General features: G+C 44.4%; 2 protein-coding genes across 6 annotated transcripts; one reads left to right on the top strand and one right to left on the bottom strand.

Moving 5' to 3' along the window:
- Positions 1–187: 187 nt before the first annotated feature.
- LOC120049418 (thyroid transcription factor 1-associated protein 26 homolog) lies at positions 188–2,303 on the bottom strand. The gene is made up of 4 exons (XM_038995685.1): positions 2,081–2,303; positions 1,305–1,680; positions 737–845; positions 188–633 (listed from the first exon to the last, which is right to left on the bottom strand). The coding sequence occupies exons 1-4, from the start codon at positions 2,223–2,225 to the stop codon at positions 463–465; spliced, it is 801 nt and encodes a 266-aa protein (XP_038851613.1). The 5' UTR covers positions 2,226–2,303; the 3' UTR covers positions 188–462.
- Positions 2,304–2,501: 198 nt separating this feature from the next.
- On the top strand, positions 2,502–16,782 carry LOC120050124 (methyltransferase-like protein 25). Of its 5 annotated transcripts, XM_038996775.1 has the most exons (13): positions 2,502–2,782; positions 2,944–3,114; positions 3,382–3,494; positions 3,888–4,116; positions 4,276–4,559; positions 4,908–5,085; positions 8,759–8,856; positions 10,413–10,442; positions 11,232–11,305; positions 12,706–12,799; positions 13,469–13,543; positions 13,979–14,050; positions 16,171–16,782. In XM_038996775.1, the coding sequence occupies exons 1-13, from the start codon at positions 2,557–2,559 to the stop codon at positions 16,273–16,275; spliced, it is 1,749 nt and encodes a 582-aa protein (XP_038852703.1). In that variant the 5' UTR covers positions 2,502–2,556; the 3' UTR covers positions 16,276–16,782. The 5 variants fall into 5 exon arrangements, with proteins under 5 accessions (XP_038852703.1, XP_038852704.1, XP_038852700.1 ...); XM_038996776.1 differs by having other exon boundaries at positions 2,502–2,787; positions 3,888–4,559; XM_038996772.1 differs by having other exon boundaries at positions 3,888–4,559.
- The last annotated feature ends 5,793 nt before the right edge of the window (positions 16,783–22,575 follow it).

Genomic DNA, 22,575 nt, shown 5'->3' on the forward strand with positions numbered 1-22,575 from the left:
GCCTGGGCAAGGAGGTACACCGTGCTGTCCAAAGATATGTCATTTTATGGGAGTGTCCAGGACATGGTCTCTCTTTTGTCCCGCTACAAATAAAACACTATATTTCTCACTCTGAATTCTGCAGTCCACTTGGATCAACACTAGCTTTAGTTCTTGGTAAACTCATAAATAGAACAATAAACCAGACTTCGCTTACAACCTTTTATTAACATTTAATAGAAATGGTTTCTATTTGAAAGGAATATTTAAATATTTTACAAGAACAGCTCATCTCTCAAATGCCACCTTGTGGTTCAAAATGTAAATAAACTGCTAAAAAGTCTGAAAATCTATTATGATACAATCTATTCACAATGGCAGTTCACAAAAGAAGAACAAGACTCATCTATGATATAAAACCATCACATTAAGAGTTCCACTGTTTATTTGCTATTTGAAGCCTTCAACGTCCATTTCTCCGGGTCATTTTCCCAGCCCGGTCCCTTGAATCTTCTGGAGCAGGTATTCCATCTGTAGGTTCAGGTTGGGCTGCCCCTTCTTCGTCTTTTTGCTCAGCATCTGAAATGTTTCCATTTTCTTCTGTTTGTACTTCTTGATAGCTTCTTCTTTCTGCTCCTTGTTCTTCAAAAACTCCTATATGGAGGCAAAAATACCACTATTTGAGAACAGTCCAACACTTTTGACCTACGATAGTACTTTTCTGAGGACTTTAAATTGAGAACGTGAAACACTATACCTCTTTCTTATTCTTCTGCTTTTCTTTAACACTTTCAAACTCCTCTTTTGTTTTCTGATAGGAAGTCTTCCTCAGCATTTTCTTTTTACTCCGGTTACTCATGGGTAGACTGGAAAACAACAACACATTAGCATGTTGCATCACGCATTAACTCCTTCAAGTGGTTGGCCTTGATTGCAACGACATTTCACACAAAGCATTACCACACTTCATTGACAGAAATTACATTTTACACAGTACACTGTAAATGGGTAGTGCATTTACATTTTTTGCACAAACTGCTTTACTCCAAACCAGATGAGCAAATTGTATTGTCACATACACATATTTAGCAGATGTTATTGCGGGTGTAGCGAAATGCTTGTGTTCCTAGCTCCAACAGTGCAGTAATATCTAACAATTCACAACAATACACACAAATCTAAAAGTAAAAGAATGGAACTAAGAAATATATCAATATTAAGACAAGCAATGTCGGAGTGGCGTTGACTAAAATACAGTAGAATATAATACAATATATACAAATGAAATTAGTAAAGCAGTTTGTAAACATTATTTAAGTGACTACCTGTCATTCTTTGAGGCCGCTACTGCTGGAGTGGGCTGTGAGGCAGAGTCAGTCTTGTCAGAGGAGATGCCAGCATCAGCTGCAGGGTCTATGGATGTAGCTAGGTCCGTGGGGGCTTCATTCACTGCCATGGGAGCTGCTTCCTCCTCTACTGGACCACCACCGCCAGCCATCCTAGCTTTGGTTCTGTTGATTCTGTTGGTCTTAACCTCATTCCTCAGTTTCTCGGCCTCAGCCTCGTAGAGATGCCTCAGATGTTCGGGGTACTGTTCTGTATATTGGCTTTTGAGCTCTGTGTTCTTCCTCCTCTCCTTCCGTAGCAGTTTGTTGTATTCATGTTTCACTTTCTCCTTCCTTTTGAAGGCAAAGCCCTGACCTGAGGAAAGAGATGTTTATGGCTCAAGCATTAATGTATATCTGCAAAAACACTGTTTGTTAACTTACACATAAACATTTAGCCACCCATGTAGCTAAGTTACTTTATTAGCTAATTGATCAATGGGGGGGCTCATAGATTAATCAGGACCTTTATAGATTCCCCACTTCTACAGTTGGAAGGTCTAGTTATCCCGGCACTCTAACATATTGAATGATTTCATTTGATACAATATACATTAACTGCAATTTTAAACACACTTTAGATAGCTAGATAGGCTTGCTTAGCCTGGTTGCCGTCTCTGTTCAGCTAACTATTACATTCCAGTGGCAAGTTAGCTAGCTAAAGTGACTGGAACTCAGACTATGGCTAGCTAGCACTGGCAAGCGAGCTTAGCTACCTTCTCCAATACTGCCGTCGAATACTTTGTGCTCAGAGACCCACTTCTTCTTGCCCCCTGGTCGATTGTAGGGTTGGTTTCTATTGGCACGTTTTCCGTCAAATGTGCCCTTAGTCTTCATTTTTTGCTGTGCTGGTGGTGCCATTTCACTCAATTTTAGCAAAATATCGCAAGTTTCATGTGTTTACTTCCCACGTGCTTTTCGTCGCATTGTTATGACGTATGTGGTGGTCTCAGAAAGACATGACAAATCCATCCATGAGCAATCGACCACGAGGGACGTCATTTGTGTTGGTGCGTAAGTAAGGATAGCGTCCGTAGAACTCAATGTATTTCGGTACACCCAACATGGCTGCCCCATACGTGCTAAGAAAATCATCGTCGTTCAGTTGCAACTAGTTATGCCTGATTATACTGTAAAGAGGGAGTCATTCTAAGACCTGCTGTAAGCACGTCTAGGTTAGAGTTTTTATTCAATGGCATCTTCCATGAATTCTCTGGAAACGATTCAGAAAAAAATAGATGCTGTTAAACTCTTCCTCTCTGTTTCACTGAGCATCGCCAATGCCCACACTGTGGATTTCTACACTTGCGATGTATGGGACCAGTTCATGGCGGTGCCACCCGTGGAGGTCTTGACAGAGATCACTTTGAATGGTGACCACAAGAGGGCGCCAGAACATTACTTAAATCATGGCAATGGTACGGTAAGTGTTATTTTGTCGATGGTTCATTGACAAATATGAAATGTTTCATATGTAGTTGTTATTACACGGTTGTAATATTTATCAAAGGCAAAATGTTGAATAAAATAAACAAAGGACAACTGCTATGTTTCTTCTTTTTTTTTTACTCTCGAAAAGCCAAGAAGATCACCTTTGGTTTCTGTGATGATAGTAAGCGCCTGGTGGATGTGGCTGAGTTCTTGGAGGCTGCCTATGCCCACTCCCTGCCTGGCCTCGGGGTCTGTGTGGGCCGCACAGAGCTACTGCAATCCCTCAGACACACTGACAACGCTCAACCCCTGGAGGAAGGTACAAAATGGACACTATCCTAACCGATCCTAAGAATAACTAAAGGGGAACTGTTTGTTTTAGTCCAAGGTCTTGGTTCTGTCATTGTAACACACTGTCATTAGTGTCACTGATATAGAAATATAATTACTATCTATTTATAGTAATTTTATTTCTATGGTCACTGACACTAGGTTTGGTCACAGGTCTCTCAATAGCAATGCACAGATAGTGTAAAGTTTTGCCATCCATGCAAGGATTCACTGACACATGTGTGTCCATTGATAGTTCCAGGTGCTGTGGTGGAGAGTGATGAGTTTATGAACTCCAAGAAGTCCCACGAGGTGCAGGCCATGTCAGAGGTGGTGGCCAGCCTAGCCCAGCGCTGCCGGGTCAAACAGGTGAAAGACACAACCGGGTCTCATTTTAGCAGGCACAAAACAGAAGAAAACACTCTGAAACAGATTGAGGTACTATCTGATATTGTCGGATAAGAAACTCAGTTTTCTTTTTAAAACGTTAATGTTTTGCTACCATGTGCCCGGGCCCTGGCCACAACAGTGTTCTTCAACCCTGCTCCTGGGTACCTACAAGGTGTATGCAGGCTTTTGTTCCAGCCTTACACACCCGACTCAACTTATCAAGGGCTTGATGATTAGTTGATTAATTAAACAGTGGTGGGCTAGAAGGAAAGCCTGCACACCCTATGAGTGGTGCACCCAAGACCAAGCTTGAACAACATCGACTGGACTACATTATTTTCTGACCCATCACAATAAATCTTTGTCTCCCAGGTGATTGATGTGGGCTCAGGGAAAGGTTACCTTTGCTCCTTCCTGTCGCTGCGCTATGGCCTCCAGGTGTACGGCATCGACTCGTCCAGCGTCAACACGCACGGCGCCCAGGAGAGGAACAGGAAGCTCAAGAAGTACTCCCGGGCCTACCAGAGGCACAGCAAAGCCAATAGGACTCCGACAGTGGTGCCCCCTTCAGGCCAGGAGGACTTGGAGGATATTGCACCCGGTGAGAGAGAGAAAGAAGATATGGTTAAGATGAGTGGGGATGCAGAGAAGGAGGAGGGGAAGGGGAGGAGAGACGGGGAGGCACAGACCAACACAACAGGGTTAACAGATCGGAATGAGGAAGATGCAATGACATCACTTACCTCCGCCATTTTGTTAGAGGACAATTCCCTTCCAGAGTTGGACCAAAGTGACCCAGCCTCAGCTCCAGAGGAACCCTTTCTCAGTGCCCTGTGTGTGGGCATGGTGGAGCCCACCTCCCCCCGGGTTCCCCCCAGTGAGTTGAGTCTTGAGGAGAGGGAGAGGAGGAAGAGGGAGAACCTGGATAGGAAGGCCAGGAGCTGGGTTAACAGTGGTGGCATGGGCAGCGGCATGCTGTACTCACCTCTGACCTCCTACGTTACCGCGGAGACGGAGCTCAAAGAGATTATTGGGGAGTTAGAGGTAGGTGACACTCACTGTCGACCAATAAAACAACGTCAACGGCAAAACCATGCTCTTTTGAATGCAAATGTCACCAACTGCGGTTGTGTCAATTAATTTATTTAGATAGCTGAAGTCCCTAAGATTCATATTCACACCACAGTACATACACATTCAAGTAGACCAGTACATACACATTCAAGTAGACCAGTACATACACATTCAAGTAGACATTTTCTTTCAAGTGTGTGTTGGTGTCAATGTGCCTAAAATAGAATTGTATGATCACTGATGCCAGCTCTGCATCACATTGCTAATGTAGGCCTGTTTCAGTGCTGAGGCCGCTCTCTCCCTGTTTTCCAAACCCAGGATGCGGTCATGGTTGGCCTGCACACGTGTGGAGACCTGGCGCCCAGCACCCTGCGCATGTTTGTGGCCAAACGGGAGCTCCTCTCCGTCTGCAGCGTTGGCTGCTGCTACCACCTTCTCTCTGAGGAGTTTGATCCCACCAGACAAGGTCATTACATGGCCAGGGGGGAAAGGAAAGGTTGGCATACTGTGAGTGTGTGTGAGAGTGTGTGTTTTGAAGAATAGGTTATTATTAATATGTTTTACTTATTCTTTGGTCAGTGTATGTTTTTCCACCACTCAACCCTTATTGTGGGTCGCAACTCAAATGACACCTCAATTGGTGGGTCACGAAGCAAAATAGTTTGGGAACCCCTGGACTTCATGACTTGACTTAAACCCTTTTGCTCTTTGAGGAGCATAGATCATTCACAAAGTTCCTCCAGTGGGAATGGACTAGATACTGTAGGATAGAATGATAGTGTCACTCACCTATCAAGTCCATTCAGATCAGTCAGAGGGACAGGGAAAGGAAGCAGGGACAGTGGACTTACCATCTAATTACCAACCTGGTGTACAGAGAGGCTTTTGTGTATTCCCCAAGGGAAAGGCTTCGATTTCATTAATTCATTAGCTACACACAGTATGCAGTGCATGCATACATACATACATACATACATACATATCCATCCATCCATCCATCCATCCATCCATCCATCCATCCATCCATCCATCCATCCATCCATCCATCCATCCATCCATCCATCCATCCATCCATCCATCCATCCATCCATCCATACAGTATGCAGGCAGGGAGACCCAGTCACCAGAACACAGACCCACCCTCCTCCACCCCTTAGAGAACATATGGTTTCCATTGTGGAAATCTCAACCAGAGCCAAACTCTTACTTAGAACTACAGACTACAACTGCCCCCTCTCCCTCCCCCACTAGGAGACCTGCTTCCTGTCCACAGACGTCCCCCACTTTTTATGCTAATCATAATTCTGTCACCCTGCAGTGTCTACTTTGTCACTCTCACCAGCCCAAGGGAAGCATAATACTCTCACAAGCCAAATACGAAGTAGCATAAACACTGATGTGGGCTGATGAGTTGGGTACACAGCCAACTTGCGCTCTCTAGATTGGGCTAGCGAAGAAGAGACTGTTAGAATCATTTAATGGATTTATCGTCTCAGGATAACAGTTTAGAGGATTGCAAATGTGATATTTTTGACCCGCTAATGTTCAGGTGTTGAATTGGATATGATTTATCCAGCATGTATTCTGACTTCATATGAGAGCGCTGTAGTATTTGTATTCCAATCACACTTAATCAATGCAGAAAAACTTCATTAAGTCATCATTCTAAATGTACAATACACTAAAAATGATCTACTCTACACAGAATATAAAGACCCATAGGGCTGTATAGTATAGAAAACACTATCTACTCTACACAGAATATAAAGACCCATAGGGCTGTATAGTATAGAAAACACTATCTACTCTACACAGAATATAAAGACCCATAGAGCTGTATAGTATAGAAAACACTATCTACCCTACACAGAATATAAAGACCCATAGGGCTGTATAGTATAGAAAACACTATCTACTCTACACAGAATATAAAGACCCATAGGGCTGTATAGTATAGAACACACTATCTACTCTACACAGAATATAAAGACCCATAGGGCTGTATAGTATAGAAAACACTATCTGCTCTACACAGAATATAAAGACCCATAGGGCTGTATAGTATAGAAAACACTATCTACTCTACACAGAATATAAAGACCCATAGGGCTGTATAGTATAGAAAACACTATCTACTCTACACAGAATATAAAGACCCATAGGGCTGTATAGTATAGAAAACACAAAGGCAAGGAGACTTGTCTGATACATGGACCTGCAGCTGAAAGGTCAACAGTGAATAGTCGATAGTAGTGTCTATATCTTGTTCCCCTTGCTTTTTTTACCTCCAATTCACAATACATGTGTTTCCCTGACATCAACAGTGAAATATTCTCTCTTATACACTGGGTGGTTCAAACACTGAATGCTGGTTGGCTGAAAGCCGTGGTATATCAGACCATATACCACGGGTATGACAAAACCTCTATTTTTACTGCTCTAATTACATTGTTAACCAGTTTATAATAGCAATAAGGCACCTGGGGTGTTTGTGGTATATGGCCAATATACCACGGATAATGGCTGTGTCCTAGCACTCCACGTTGCGTCGTACATGAGAACAGCCTTTAGACGTGGTATATTGGCCATATACCACACCCCCCCGGGCCTTATTGCTTAAGTCTACATTCCTATATTCCTTTAACCTAGAAGACTCAATATGATGTGGTTCTTTTCTCCCTGTCATAGCTAGATATAAACGTAGCTTCAGACAGTTGTGATGGGTGAGAATGTTAGCTCCAGCTGCTCCTGGTTATGTTTGTTGATCCACTGCTCCCCTTTATGAGGTATGAAACCTGGAATCCTCTCTGTGTGTGATGACAACCCCTGCGTGCTTTTAACAGGGATTCGGCACCGTGGCGTGGTGAGCTGCTTCCTATCGCGCTTTCTCTCTTAACACTGCGACCCCTGACCTGTTACTCGCCACTCTGTTGGGTCCGCCAATAATGACATCACAGCGTTTTGATTGAAAACACTTGAGTTGTGCCAGACGTCCTTGCATGCTTCTCGCTCCTTCTTTCTCTCTATCTCCTCTCTCTCTCTCTCTCTCTCTCTCTCTCTCTCTCTCTCTCTCTCTCTCTCTCTCTCTCTCTCTCTCTCTCTCTCTCTCTCTCTCTCTCTCTCTCTCTCTCTCTCTCTCTCTCTCTCTCTCTCTCTCTCTCTCTCTCTCTCTCTCTCTCTCTCTCTCTCTCTCTCTCTCTCTCTCTCTCTCTCTCTCTCTCTCTCTCTCTCTCTCTCTCTCTCTCTCTCTCTCTCTCTCTCTCTCTCTCTCTCTCTCTCTCTCTCTCTCTCTCTCTCTCTCTCTCTCTCTCACTGTCTCGACCTTGCAAAGAATTCTGGGATGCGGGCCAAACCCTGCAGTGTACTACCTCACCCTAAAAGATGGAAACCCAAACCATAAGAGTGTTGAGATCCTTAGCTAAGTCATATAGGAAATATCCATTCAATTGTATCATATGGAACGAGAGCCACTGGACTGCACCATTCGTCATAGTCATTCAGTCTGGGGGATTTAGCCGAGTGTGAGACCCATCATCTGATCTGAGGTCAGCTTCCCTTAACATAAACTGGCCCGGGACCAGTCCTTAAGGGCGTGAAGTAAGCGTGCCGCAGAGCCCTAGAGCCACTGCGTCTCCTTCTTCCTGACTGTTGGGAACTAACAGATGCCTCGTCACACGCTACAATATTAGAAACACTTGTGTGCGTGTGTGTGTGTGTGTGCCAGGGAAGGGGGCGAGCAGTGCTTGGCCCTCGAGACGTGGTCAGTTCAGTGTGGCTGAGATAAGGCTAGCGTGCTAGTGAAATGTAAACACTCCACAATGTATACTGTAAGCTAGCCTTCAAACTCTAGCAAAGCCTGTCTGCTCCAATTGACTCTGACCAGGACTGCCTCTGCTAATACCACTACCATGTGTTCAACAGGAGTGGAGTCAAAGAGCAATGTGGCTAAGGGGTTAGCGACGCCCGCGCTCTCGGGTTTTTGGAGTTTGAAACTTCAAAGCTAGTTTGGGAAGGCTCTGAATAGCATTAATGTTTCACTTCATTCTCTCTCCCTTTGGACTTTTGTTGGTGGCCTGTCAACTACCATAGTCACACGCTCCTATAGTGTTAAATACACGGTGCAGTTCTGACACAGCTGGTGTTAAAGTGTGTGTGTTTGTTTGTTTCAGAGTGTCCAAGCAGCAGCGTCTGTGGTTTCCCCCTGAGTGGCTACCTGAGGGAGCAGTCCTGGTTCTGTGGCAGAAATGCCAGGATGTCAGCGTGTCTGGTGAGCCTGACTCACCTTAGGTGACAGATATTTTGCCAACTGTCATTTGCTATATATATATATATATATATAATATACCACTGAACAAAAACATAAAGGTAACATGAAATGTGTTGGTCCCATGTTTCATGAGCTGAAATTTTAAAAATCTCAGATTTTGTACATACTTTTGTTTTACATCCCTGTTAGTGACCATTTCTCCTTTGCCAAGATAATCCATCAACCCGACAGGTGTGGCATATCAAGAAGCTTATTAAACAGCATGATTCTTACACAGGTGCACCTTGTGCTGGGGACAATAAAATGCCAAACTAATATCTGCAGTTTTGTCACACAACACAATGCCACTGATGTCTCAAGTTGAGGGAGCATGCAATTGGCATGCTGACTGCAGGAATGTCCACCAGAGCTGTTGCCAGAGAATTTAATGTTAATTACTCTACCATAATCCGCCTCCAACGTCGTTCTAGAGAATTTGACAGTACGTCCAACCGGCCTTACAACTGCAGACCACGTGTATGGCGTTGCATGGGCGAGCGGTTTGCTGATGTCAACGTTGTGAACAGAGTGCCCCATGGTGGCAGTGGGGTTATGGTATGGGCAGGCATAAGCTATGGGTAACAAAACACAATTTCATTTTATCAATGGCAATTTGAATACACAGAGATACCGTGATGAGATCCTGATGATTGTACTGATTGGTGTACCATTCATCCGCCACCATCACCTCATGTTTCAGCATGATAATGCACGGCCCCATGTTGCAAGGATCTGTACACAATTCCTGGAAGCTGAAAATGTCCCAGTACTTCCATGGCCTGCATACTCACCAGACATGTTACCCATTGAGCATGTTTGGGATGCTCTGGATTGATGTGTACGACAGCGTGTTCCAGTTCCCGCCAATATCCAGCATTTTCGCACATCCATTGAAGAGGAGTGGGACAACATTCCACAGGCCACAATTAACAGCCTGATCAACTCTATGCAAAGGTTATTTGATGCGCTGTATGAGGCAAATGGTGGTAAACCAGATACTGACCGGTTTTCTGATCCACGCCCTACTTTGTTTTGAAGGTATCTGTGACCAACAGATACATATCTTTATTCCCAGTCATGTGAAATCCATAGATTAGGGCCTAATTTATTTATTTGAATTGATTTCCTTATATGAACTGTAACTCAGTAAAATCTTCTAAATTGTTGCATGTTGCATTTTATATTTTTGTTCAGTATAATATTTCTGTCAGCTATGCATTCAACGCTTTAAGGCACCATCTTTCAACCAGACAGTATAGTTGAGGGCACTATAAGGTTAGGTTGTGCCACAGTATTGACTTTTTAGTACCCACAACTGTTCAATGCTGTACAGTTGGTCCTCAGTCTGTTATTGGAGTGAGACTAACTAAGTGATATCTTCTACCTTTTGAGTACCACATGTTGTAAGAGCAATGTAACGTTTTTAACTCTGTTGTGCCACCAGGGAGAGTCCGTTCACAGGGTCCTAATAAATACTGAATACTTAAAAACATTTCACTTTATTTTCTCTTGTTCAGGCTCTGGAGAGAGTTTCCAAGGGCCAAGGGGTAAGTACTATATACATGTATATCAATACGTTGGGCACATTTGGCCAAACTACAGTTCAATGAGTTGTCTGTGTGAGAATGACATCATGCAATCATAGTTCAATCAGTTTTTTTGGTTGCTACAAATTTGTGCTCATCAAAGATAATCAAAGCTGATCAATTGAATGATTGCATCCAGCAACTGGCCACGTGTGTTTCCCAAACGTGACAGATCCTGTTTTTATATTACGCCTTCCAGAGCAAGTGGATACGGATGCCTTAGAGCACACTGTTCCCATACATCTCCAGGGTCTTTCACATACAATAAGGCCTGATTGAGACTTACAATACTATAGATATTTGAGCCACCGACCTTAGGCCGCGTCCCAAGTGGCACCCTATTCCCTATATAGTGCACTACTTTTGACCAGTGCCCATAGGGCTCTGGTCAAAAGTAGTGCACTATATAGGGAATAGGCTGCCACTTGGGACGCTAGTGTGCGGGGTCAAACCTGTTACACGATACCGCCCGGACCATTCATAAATAATTTTTCTGAATATTAATGTAATCACTAAGGGATGGGATTGTGTGCTTAAATGGCAGCTGTCGTCCAACAACCAGTCTGATTGCACTCAGATCATATGTTGAGTTTGGTATAAGCATTGGGCATTGTCACAAAAACGTTTCCTCCAATGTGTTTTAATACACACCCTAATCACTGGCAGAGAATGAATGAATATCTCAAGAAAATCGTTTTTTTTGTAAGCGTAGATAACATGGGATCTTTGAATATTTTCTGTCTCCCACAGATTCAGATGGAGTCACTCTTCTATAGGGCCGTCCTCCATGTGATTCTAAGGGATCACTACAGCTCCTTTAAAAGGTAGGTTTGGTCTCCCTGGTTAGGGGACATCCAAAGCAGTAGGCTATACCAGACTACTGAGAGAGTCCAGGTGCACCTGTCTTGGGGGGTCTGCAGTACCGTTGACAAAGCCTGTTAGCTTGGGTTTTTACTGGCCCTCATTTTATGGTTTGTGGCCAATTTGTAAGAATCTCCACTTACTCAAATTCATTCCGCTAGGATACAAAAAACACAGACTTCTGATGTGAAGATACAACAAGGGTATTCTCTACCCCTCTAGCTGAAGTTATGGTGAATAGTCATTTTGAATGCTGTAAGGAGCAGCCCACAATGTAAGATCGTCAGACTTCCTGAATGGGTTGTTGACTGCTGCTGGGTAAAGTAGAACAAGTGAAGAGGAATGATTGATCCTGGTGAAAACAGAACGGAGAAATCTACAGTTGGTCTTCTCAGCCCCAGAGAGACAGGGGAGGTACCCTCTGTATTACACACACACACACACACACACACACACACACACACACACACACACACACACACACACACACACACACACACACACACACACACACACACACAAAGACAACCCCACACACACACACAAAGACAACCCCACACACACACACACACACACACACACACACACACAAAGACAACCACACACACACACGAAGACACACACACACACGAAGACAACCACACACACACACACACACACACACAAAGACAACCACACACACACACGAAGACACACACACACACACGAAGACAACCACACACACACACACACCCACACGAAGACACACACACAAAGATAACCACACACACACGAAGACACACACACACACGAAGACACACACACACACAAAGACACACACACACGAAGACAACCTCACACACACACACACGAAGACACACACACACAAAGACAACCACACACACACACAGACAACCTCACACACACACACACGAAGACAACCACACACACACCCACGAAGACAACCACACACACACACGAAGACAACCCCACACACACAAGATGACAACCTCACACACACACACACGCACACACACACACACGATGACAACCTCACACACACACACACACACACACACACACACACGATGACAACCTCACACCTCTCACTGACATGTCTATCCCCGTAGCCTACAGGACACTGGGTCCCTCACTGAGTGAAATCAGGATCCCATACCTCATTAATGGACCTGACCACCTCTCTACTATTGCATGTGTGATGACCGTTTCACTTTGGTTGCCAGGGTGTTGTAGCAAGGGAGGAAAAATAAGAGAGGGAAGAGGAGAATCGGATGACTATGACTTAATATACACTGGTAGGCTGATTTCAGCGATGGTGATTTGGGGGTTGAAAGAGCTATCTTCACGTGTGTGTCGTTGGCAGCGAGAAGCGTGTGGGGAACGTCTACTCCAAGGCCACCTCGTTCGTGGACTACGTCTGGAGAGCCCTCCGGAGGCTGGAGCTGGACGGGTCAAAGGTCAGTGATGGGAGATATCACAGTATTAGGGCGTTTTGGGAACAGACTTGGGAATGTTCTTCAGAGCAACACATCCTCAGGGGGAATCCCACACTGCTGCTTTGGACACCAGGAAAGCAACTCATAATGGATTTGGGGTAAAAAAAAAAGTATTCTTGGCGTAAGATGTGAAATCCCGTCGAGAGGACAGGCTTTTAGCATAGCTCTGTACAATTGAACTGACAGTAAAGATTATCTGTAATGGTACCTGAAATCCCTGTACAGTTGAACGTCTTTGGTTGCTCTAAACCATCTTTGAAACTGACACATGGAATCTACAGGGCTCTTTAGAAATGGACAAGTTGTGTAATATGCACCTAGAGTACTGTGTGATCATGGGTAAGGCGTTGTTAAACAAACAGCGTGTGCAGGGATTAGGGAATATGTCTCAACTGGCTCCTTCGAGTCGTTCTATAAATGAGAGATTTCTTGCTCGTGAAGCCTGGGATTAAAAGTGTTCAATGGTTTGTGTGTTACCACTGTCATGTTACTCACCTATCACCTCCACACATGACCCTGCTCTGTCTCCAACACTCCTCCCTCTCTCCCATCTCTCCATCCTCCATCTCTCTTTCACTACCTCTTCTCTGCCTCCCGCCCTCTCTCCCTCCTTCCTTCCCTCTCTACCAGCTGTCTGACGGTGTCATACAGGGTTACCATGACACATACCGACCCAGGATGGTTGAGATGGAGGCCTTTAACATGGTAGGTCCCAACTGGAATACTATAGCACTACTACCTAGAGGAAGTATCATCACTCTGAATGAATGGCTCACATAGGACTTTTATGGCTATAGGAGCATTGATTGTCTTTGTCCAGCACTTTCTGTTTTGGAGTGGTTATTAAGCCTTATTAAACTTGGTTTACGTTTACACAACTCCCTCAATGACTTGTGTAAACTCTACTCTGTGTAAATAATCTGGCAAAAAAAGTGATATATTTACTGTCCTCAGGCTGCTAATGAAACCTAGTTTTGAAATCAGAGGTGTTCTATTTCAATGACGTTACAACAGCCATGCCCTGCTCTGCTTTGATAAGGTGCCTAGTTGTATTCCGTTGGATCCCATAGTGTTGAAGTACACTTAACAGAAGTACACTTAAAACTAGTGTTTACTGACCTGCTACCTGTGTTTACCCAGCTGAAGGTGACTTTGGCTCCCTGCATCGAGGGCCTGATTCTCCTGGACCGCCTCTGCTACCTGAAAGAACAGGTACAGGAACAGCCTCAACCACAATGGCACACAACTGACTTGGGATGCATCTCAGTAGTCTAATGTGGCTGCCTCCTTGTCTCCTTCATTTGCACTGATCTGAATAGGGATCGGTGAGACTAAAATGGTGGATGTCTACTGGGGATTTGCTTTCACCTGTCCAGTTCCTACAGGTCTGTGCAGATAAAGGAGAGGAGACAAGGGATGGGGTCCACTATTGAGATGCACCCTAACTACAGCACACCAGTCGTTACTAAAAAAGGAGAGGCCTCACTTCCTCCTTGTTCATTCTCTCTCAATCCCTCCAACCTGTGGTCACACACAGCCACACACAGACACACACAGACACACACAGACACACACAGACACACACAGCCACACACAGACACACGCAGGCCAGATATAGTGGTCCGGTCCCTATGACTTCAAACGGCCGCTGCGCGACACCAAACATCTATTTTCCTCATTGTTCCATAATTACCCGTCTCTGGTTCCCCAGAGCTTAGTAGTGGGTGAAAACATGACCTCAGCCGCCAGGCCAATGGAGGGAACTATTGTTTCTCCCTCCCAGCTACAAACAGAGGAGGTCTGGGCCTGGAATGCACATTGTCTGGCTAATTGCTATAGGGTGTGTTCATTGATTCACAATGTGATAGGACAAAAAGGAGAAGGATTCTTGGAGTGTGGTTTTAGTGGCTTTCGCTGCTACAGAGACAATGGCTATACCGTTCAAGCCTGGTCCCAGATCTGTTTGTGCTGTATATGCAACATTGACCATAGAAGTTGGCTATACAGCACAAACAGATTTGAGACCAGCCAAATACTGTACCTGTTTAGCTGTTCCATGAATGTTTTCTCAGAAGGGATTTTGGATGACGTGGTTATGTAGACTATTAGTTGTCTTCGGTCCGTCTCTTTAAAGTGATACAGTGGTGAGAATGGTTTAGAATGGTTGAGCTATTTACTGAATGACTTGGGTAGGGGAATAATGTAGTGATTATGACTGTTACGCGATGGCTTCTGCTTAGGTCTGATATTCCCGACACGTAGTCCCACCTTCCTGTTAGGTTCAGCAGTTTAGAATAGCTATTGTCCATTTCCTGCTCTGAGAACATGCTTTGAAAATAAAACCCTTTAAAACGCTCCGCGTCGACACTCTTCAAATGTAATGCTAAGTGATCCTTGTGCCGATTTGTGAGGAGTTCTCAAAGTTATCACACGCATTAGACGGCTATATGAAAAACCTCCAGATTCAGATTTCATATGGAGTCCTTTCTATTGAAGTCATAGCGGCGTGTACTCAACAGACGTGTCATTGAAGGCCCCTAAACTCAGCTCCTATAACTGCTGTATGTTTATCCATAGGTCTTGATGATCTGCTTGTCCCAAACATTAAAGGAGCTTTGCGACTCGTTACATTTCCCCGACGACAGATCACTTAAGTCGGGAGAAATCAGAGGGGACGCCATTAGGGTTGAGTTCGCGCTGTGGAGAGTTTGAAGTGTTCCCCTTATTGCAGACCAGGGGTGTAACTTCACACCGTTGTACCCCGGGCCAAAACGAATGACGTAATCTGGGATTTGAGTGATCGTAATGAGCTATCTAAGTTTGATGCCTTGTACAAAAGTGTTCCCTAACAGGAATATGTAACAGAAATTGATTAGAATGCAGATTTTTTTCCAAGTTCAACCAAAAGTGTCCACACTCAAAATGACATATACTGTGTGTGAGCGTGCGTGCATGTGGTGGTCAGTGCAGGCTGTTGATTTAGCTTTGTACAAAGCATAGCTCTCAGTGCAGGCCTACCAAACACATGGAGCCATAATTGGTCAGTATCTGTAAGGTATCAAGCCAGACTGTGTTCAAACATAAAGACAGTATTCAAACATGCTGCTTCCAGCCTGTCAGAGTCCACCTAACACAATATTTGCACAGATGTGACTACTCGAGGGAAACGTTACAAAGATCTTTTACAGGGGAGAGAGCAGTTCTCATCTGAGGCCCCTCGCGGCGTGGTTCAAAGACAAACTCTGCGGTGCGGTGGTGTGTCATGGGGGGAGGGGTCTTTGACGTTGTTTTCTAACTGTTTTTGTTCTTCTTGTCGTTGATGTCTGTTACAGGAAGACGTGGCGTTCTCCACTCTGGTGCAGCTCTTTGATCCACTGTTGTCGCCGCGCTGTTACGGAGTTGTCGGAGTGAAGGCACCTGGGACGGAGTTGTCATAGTGAAGGCACCTGGGACGGAGTTGTCATAGTGAAGGCACCTGGGACGGAGTTGTCATAGTGAAGGCACCTGGGACGGAGTTGTCATAGTGAAGGCACCTGGGACGGAGTTGTCATAGTGAAGGCACCTGGGACGGAGTTGTCATAGTGAAGGCACCTGGGACGGAGTTGTCATAGTGAAGGCACCTGGGACGGAGTTGTCATAGTGAAGGCACCTGGGACGGAGTTGTCATAGTGAAGGCACCTGGGATGACATCATAGAGTTCTTGGAGATGGGACAAATTGCATTTCCTGCCATTTGTATGTTTTATTTTATTCAATTTTTTGCTGACCATGATTTTAGCAAGGTTTTAATGTGATGATGTACTCCTTACTCAGTCACGTACAGATATGGGATCATTGTTTAGTGTTTTCTCTACTTTTGCCTCCTCTGGTTTCTGCCAGTCATACTGTACTATGGGGTGTACTGTACCATATTGTATTAATAAATCATTTTTAGAAGATAAAAAAGTTCCTGCTGTGTTTTCTGCTCTTTTCCCACCACGGCTGGTCTTTCTCTGAGTGCCTGCCTTAGAGGACCAAACATTAAAACCACATGGTTAAAGCACCTGGAAAAAACATCTCTCCTTCCCTCCCTCATTGCTCAGCTCTTACCTCTGTCTTTTATTGATTTATTTATACTGAACAAAAATATAAATGCAACACGCAACAATTTCAACGATTTTACTGAGTTACAGTTCATATAAGGAAATCAGTCAATTTAGTCCATGGATCCATGGATTTCACATGAATGGGCAGAGGTCCACCCACTTGGGAGCCAGGTCCAGCAAATCAGAATGTGTTTTACCCCACAAAGGTCTTTATTACAGACAGAAACACTCCTCAGCAACCCCCCCACCCTCCCTCAGACGATCCCACAAGTGAAGAAGCTGGATGTGGAGCTTTGTGAGTGTTTTTAATTTGCACCATTATGTAGACATTGCTCCACCCACATCTAGCACCCGATGTCACAGGAAGGCCAAAAAGATTATCAAGGACAACAAGCACCCGAGCCACTGCCTGTTCACCCCGCTACCATCCGCTACCATCCAGAAGGTCAGTACAGGTACATATAAGCTTGGACCGAGAGACTGAAAAACAGCTTTTATCTCAAGGCCATCAGACTGTTAATTAAACAGCCATCACTAGCACAGAGAGGCGGCTGCCTACATACAGACTTGAAATCATTGGCCACTTTAATAAATGGAACACTAGTCACTTTAATAATGCCACTTTAATAATGTTTACATATCTTGCATTACTCATCTCATATGTATTTACTGTATTCTATATCTATTGCATCTTAGCCTATGCTACTCGGTCATTGCTCTTCCATATATTTATATTTACATATTCTTATTCCATTCCTTCACTTAGATTTGTCTGTTAGGTATTTGTTGTGTAATTGTTAGATATTGCTGCACTGTCGGAATTAGAAGCACAAGCATTTCGCTACACTCACAATAACATCTGCTAACCATGTGTATGTGACCACTAACATTTGATTTGATTTGATCTGTTCCGTGCATCGAATGGGGTTGGAGGTAAAGGAAAAATAAACATGTGTTCCTCACAAATATAACATAAATACATAAATATTCTCATAAAGTGTGTACATAAAACGTCTGTAAAACCACAACGAGGACATCGACCTTTCAAGTAGGTTTTGATAAATCATTGGGTACAGTGCAGGAGTAGGCTGAAGTGATGAACGACAAGGCGTTAGTTCTTGTTCACATTTAAAACATAACATGCATGGGCATTGTATCATTAACACTTTAGGGGAATAATGTCTGGAGGGTGAAAATCCAAAAACATTCTCTTTTCCTCAGAGTATTAGTTATATCACCTGTCTGATATCTTGACTTTCTCTATGCCACAAAACCTAAAGGTAGAAATGTCATGTTTTAGGTCATTAAAATGTATTGCGACAATTTAACTTTTACGTTCACTAATTCTCTGTTTGAGAGAATGAGAGGTTTTTCCTATATAATGCGGCCAACATTGACATTTAATCATGTAGATAACATGGGTGGAGGAGCACGTAAAAATGTAATTTATTTGGTACCGTTTTCCAAATGTGGGTGGCAGAAGTATTCACAGTTCATTATATTGTTGCACTCTGCATTTCTAGCTACCATTCAGAAGAGGGCGTAAAAGAGCCTGGCTCATTTTCGTTTGTGGCTGGCAGTTGGCATGGACCAACTTGTCGCGTAAATTGCGACCTCTCCTATATACTCTAAGTGGTGGGTTCTTAAATTCTGCTGGCAAAGCTGGGTCTGATGATAAAACATGCCAATGTTTCTTGACAGCATCTCCCACTTTGCGAGAGTTCAAAGTATATGTGGAGCCCCACAAAGGGACGTTATTACAGACAGACAAATACTCCTCAGCACCCCTCCCTCAGACGATCCTGCAGGTGAAGAAGCTGGCTGTGGAGGTCCTGGATGTAATGCCAAATTCTCTCAAACAACGTTGGAGGCAACTTATAGTAGAGAAAAGGCACATTAAATTATTTGGCAGCAGCTCATTTCTGCAGTCAGAATGCCAATTGCGCGCTCCCTCAAAACTTGAGATATCTGTGGCAAAACTGCACATTTTAGAGTGGCCTTTTATTGTCCCTAGCACAAGGTGCACCTGTGTAATGATCATGCTGTTTAATCAGCTTCTTGATATGCCACACCTGTCAGGTGGATGGATTATCTTGGCAAAGGAGAAATGGTCACTAACAGGGATGTAAACAAATGTATGCACAACATTTGAGAGAAATAACCTTTTTGTGCATAGGGAACATTTCTGGGATAATTTTTCTTCAGCTCATGAAACATGGGACCAACATTTTACATGTTGCGTTTATATTTTTGTTCAGTGTATTTCTTTGAGAGGCTGTTGTGTCTTCCTCTAAGTACATATTAACTGTTCTGTTTAACCTCCACACTAATGACTGCCAACTCAAACATATTTGGGGGACAATAAAGTTGTATAGTATTGAATTTGAGGGGACAATAGCTAGGGGCTGGTTAGGGGGGCCAGGATTCTCGGATTGGGATTGAGCAGTTTACCCTCCCCCACATGTCGCCCCTGATAGGGAGTTCTGGAAACCCCATCAGCCAGGTCCTAACCAGGGGGAGCAGCGGAACGACTGAACAGAACGGGGCAAGGGGCACCCTCGACCCCTTTTAGTCCTCTGTCGTTTCCATCTTTTCATAAATCACTCCCGCTTTTCATCTTTCCTTTTGAAGGCTGGTGCACTTCAGTACAGCCATGAATCAGGATAGTGGAAAGTACACATAGTCTTGAAGCACAGGAACAAGGACAGTACCCAGTAAGTAACAATCATTGTAGGATTACTGTGGTCCATTATAACTAGCCTACAGTATGTGTATTTTATGGTGCATACAGCAGGAAGGAATAACTGCAGCTAAAGTGATTAAATGAGGGGAGCTCATTGCTGACATCTTTTATTCAACATCCCCCAGTAAGACTTCAACATCCCCCAGTAAGACTTCAACAGCCCCCCAGTAAGACTTCAACACCCCCCCAGTAAGACTTCAACACGCCCCCCAGTAAGACTTCAACATCCCCCCAGTAAGACTTCAACATCCCCCAGTAAGACTTCAACATCCCCCCAGTAAGACTTCAACACCCCCCCAGTAAGACTTCAACACCCCCCCAGTAAGACTTCAAAACCCCCCAGTAAGACTTCAACATCCCCCAGTAAGACTTCAACATCCCCCCAGTAAGACTTCAACACCCCCCCAGTAAGACTTCAACACCCCCCCAGTAAGACTTCAACACCCCCCCAGTAAGACTTCAACATCCCCCAGTAAGACTTCAACACCCCCCCAGTAAGACTTCAACATCCCCCAGTAAGACTTCAACACCCCCCAGTAAGACTTCAACACCCCCCCAGTAAGACTTCAACATCCCCCAGTAAGACTTCAACACCCCCCCCCCAGTAAGACTTCAACATCCCTCAGTAAGACTTCAGCACCCCCCCCAGTAAGACTTCAACACCCCCCCAGTAAGACTTCAACACCCCCCCAGTAAGACTTCAACGCCCCCCCAGTAAGACTTCAGCACCCCCCAGTAAGACTTCAACACCCCCCCCAGTAAGACCAACACCCCCCAGTAAGACTTCAACACCCCCCCAGTAAGACTTCAACACCCCCCCAGTAAGACTTCAACGCCCCCCCAGTAAGACTTCAACACCCCCCCAGTAAGACTTCAACACCCCCCCAGTAAGACTTCAACACCTCCCCCCCAGTAAGACTTCAACACCCCCCCAGTAAGACTTCAACACCTCCCCCCTGTAAGACTTCAACATCCCCCAGTAAGACTTCAACATCCCCCCAGTAAGACTTCAACATCGGATTAAAACAGTGGAAACACAAGCTCCTGTCTTGTAGGAGTCTGAATTGAGAAAGAAATCCTTTCCCAAGTGAACATGAGAAGATGAGAACACTAATTTTCCTCAGAGCGGGACAGAGTGAGCTGAGCGTTCACTATTGTCCTGAAAGACCAGGGTCATTTCCTCTACGTTGCCATCAACACTCTAATTTGTCTCTGTCCTCATAGCTCTGTCATCGGAACTGCGTTACGACTCTGTCCACATCTTCAAATCCCAGGGCTTTATTTTTACCTCTGAAACAGACAGACGAGGATGGAGAACCGAAGGCCTGTGGTATGTCTGTGCAGTGTTGAGGTCCTGCTCTGTGCACCGCGTTGACACTCCACACCAGTGGCCAAACCAGCTTACCCCGGCGGCCGTTGCTGGAGTAGTTCAAGATGTGAATGTGGCCGATTTATGACATCAACGTTGCAAGGTTCTCCGGGCTGTCTTGTGAGTCATGTTCTGTTGACCTGTCACCAGCTCTCTCTCTCACACACACACACACACGCACGCACGCACGCACGCACGCACGCACGCACGCACGCACGCACGCACGCACGCACACACACACACAGAATCCTCCACACACAAGGAAACAGCCTCCATAAAAGAGAAATGTCTCAGTGAGAGCCATACCGCAATCGGCAATTGGTACGATTTCCTGACCTCACATGTAATGGGAAAGAGGAAAAAGGTTCAGGATATGGTGAAGGATGCACTGAGGACTTCTGAGAGACAGAAATAGAGAGTGGATGTAAAACAGTCATAACTCCCATCTCCGGCTGACTCTTCCCCTGTAAGATGGGATCAAGAGCAAACATCAGAGGAGGGAAAATAGGGAGGAGAAGAATGTGTGCGTCAAGGATCTCTGTCACCACCTCGTATCATCAACCATTCACACGCCACTGGTTGACAAAAATGTTTCCATTTAAGTCACTTCTTGGCAAAACACCAGACACAAAGACCTGTCGACTCCTTCATTTGAAAAATCTGTTTGTGGTTCCTGCAGTGGAGCCACCTGCAGTGGAGTGGAGCCAGGATGCAACTTTGTTTTGCTATTGTCCAACTTCAGTAGCCTTCACTAAGTTTTTACAATGTTGTTGCAATGTTTACAAAAAGACCTGACTAACATAAATGTAATTTGATTGAATGACTGACTAGATGGCATTTGTTACATTCAGCTACCTTCTTGGAGGACGATTCTGTTGCCCCATAGGGAGTGGGGAGAAGGAGGGATTTCTACGTGTGCAGTAGCTTTCGGGCTGTATTTTGAGTTCTGATCTGGCCAGTGCTCTCATCTGTTCATAAAGCTGTATTGAATTATTCAACTGAAGCAAATTGAAAAGGTTACACTACTCTCAGAAGCTCTCTCTGCTATTTGAACATCAGCCATTGACTAATATTGTCAGTGTCAGACATCATTAGATACAGACCTAAGCCTGAACTGAGAAGCCAACATCAGATGAATGAAATCTATTGCTGACTACAGTATAAGGCGTCATTACCGAACTTGGTAACACTTTACTTGACACCCAGCGTCATAACACATCATAATATGTCATAGCAGCTGACATAACGTGTCATAACCTGTTATAATATGGTTATAACACTGTCATGACACATATATTTAGATCTGTTGTGACATATATTGCGTTATTTTATGGCTGGTTATGACGCCTACCAAACAAGGCAAAACATTCCATTACACCATAGCCTACGTGTCAACAGTATGTTTATGTTATATAACATATATTTTTGAATTGACCATATTAAATTACCATTGTAATTGCGCACACATTGATGTCTGGATGCACCTACCTCAGTGCTCTGTTTCTGATGACTGGGATGAATGCAGAAGGAGATTTCAGGAG

This window comes from Salvelinus namaycush, chromosome 6 (assembly GCF_016432855.1).
Source record: "Salvelinus namaycush isolate Seneca chromosome 6, SaNama_1.0, whole genome shotgun sequence".
In the NCBI taxonomy this organism is placed as follows: Eukaryota; Metazoa; Chordata; class Actinopteri; order Salmoniformes; family Salmonidae; genus Salvelinus; species Salvelinus namaycush.

Bases quoted from the DNA above. Each gene is read 5' to 3' on its own strand.
- LOC120050124 (XM_038996772.1), top strand. From the start codon at position 2,557: ATGGCATCTTCCATGAATTCTCTGGAAACGATTCAGAAAAAAATAGAT. The intron at 10,443-11,231 runs GTAAGTACTATA...TGTCTCCCACAG, and splicing joins GAGTTTCCAAGGGCCAAGGG to ATTCAGATGGAGTCACTCTT. The intron at 13,544-13,978 runs GTAGGTCCCAAC...GTGTTTACCCAG, and splicing joins AGATGGAGGCCTTTAACATG to CTGAAGGTGACTTTGGCTCC.
- LOC120049418 (XM_038995685.1), bottom strand. From the start codon at position 2,225: ATGGCACCACCAGCACAGCAAAAAATGAAGACTAAGGGCACATTTGAC. The intron at 846-1,304 runs GTAGTCACTTAA...GTTGTTTTCCAG, and splicing joins GCGGCCTCAAAGAATGACAG to TCTACCCATGAGTAACCGGA. The intron at 634-736 runs GTATAGTGTTTC...GCCTCCATATAG, and splicing joins AGCAGAAGAATAAGAAAGAG to GAGTTTTTGAAGAACAAGGA.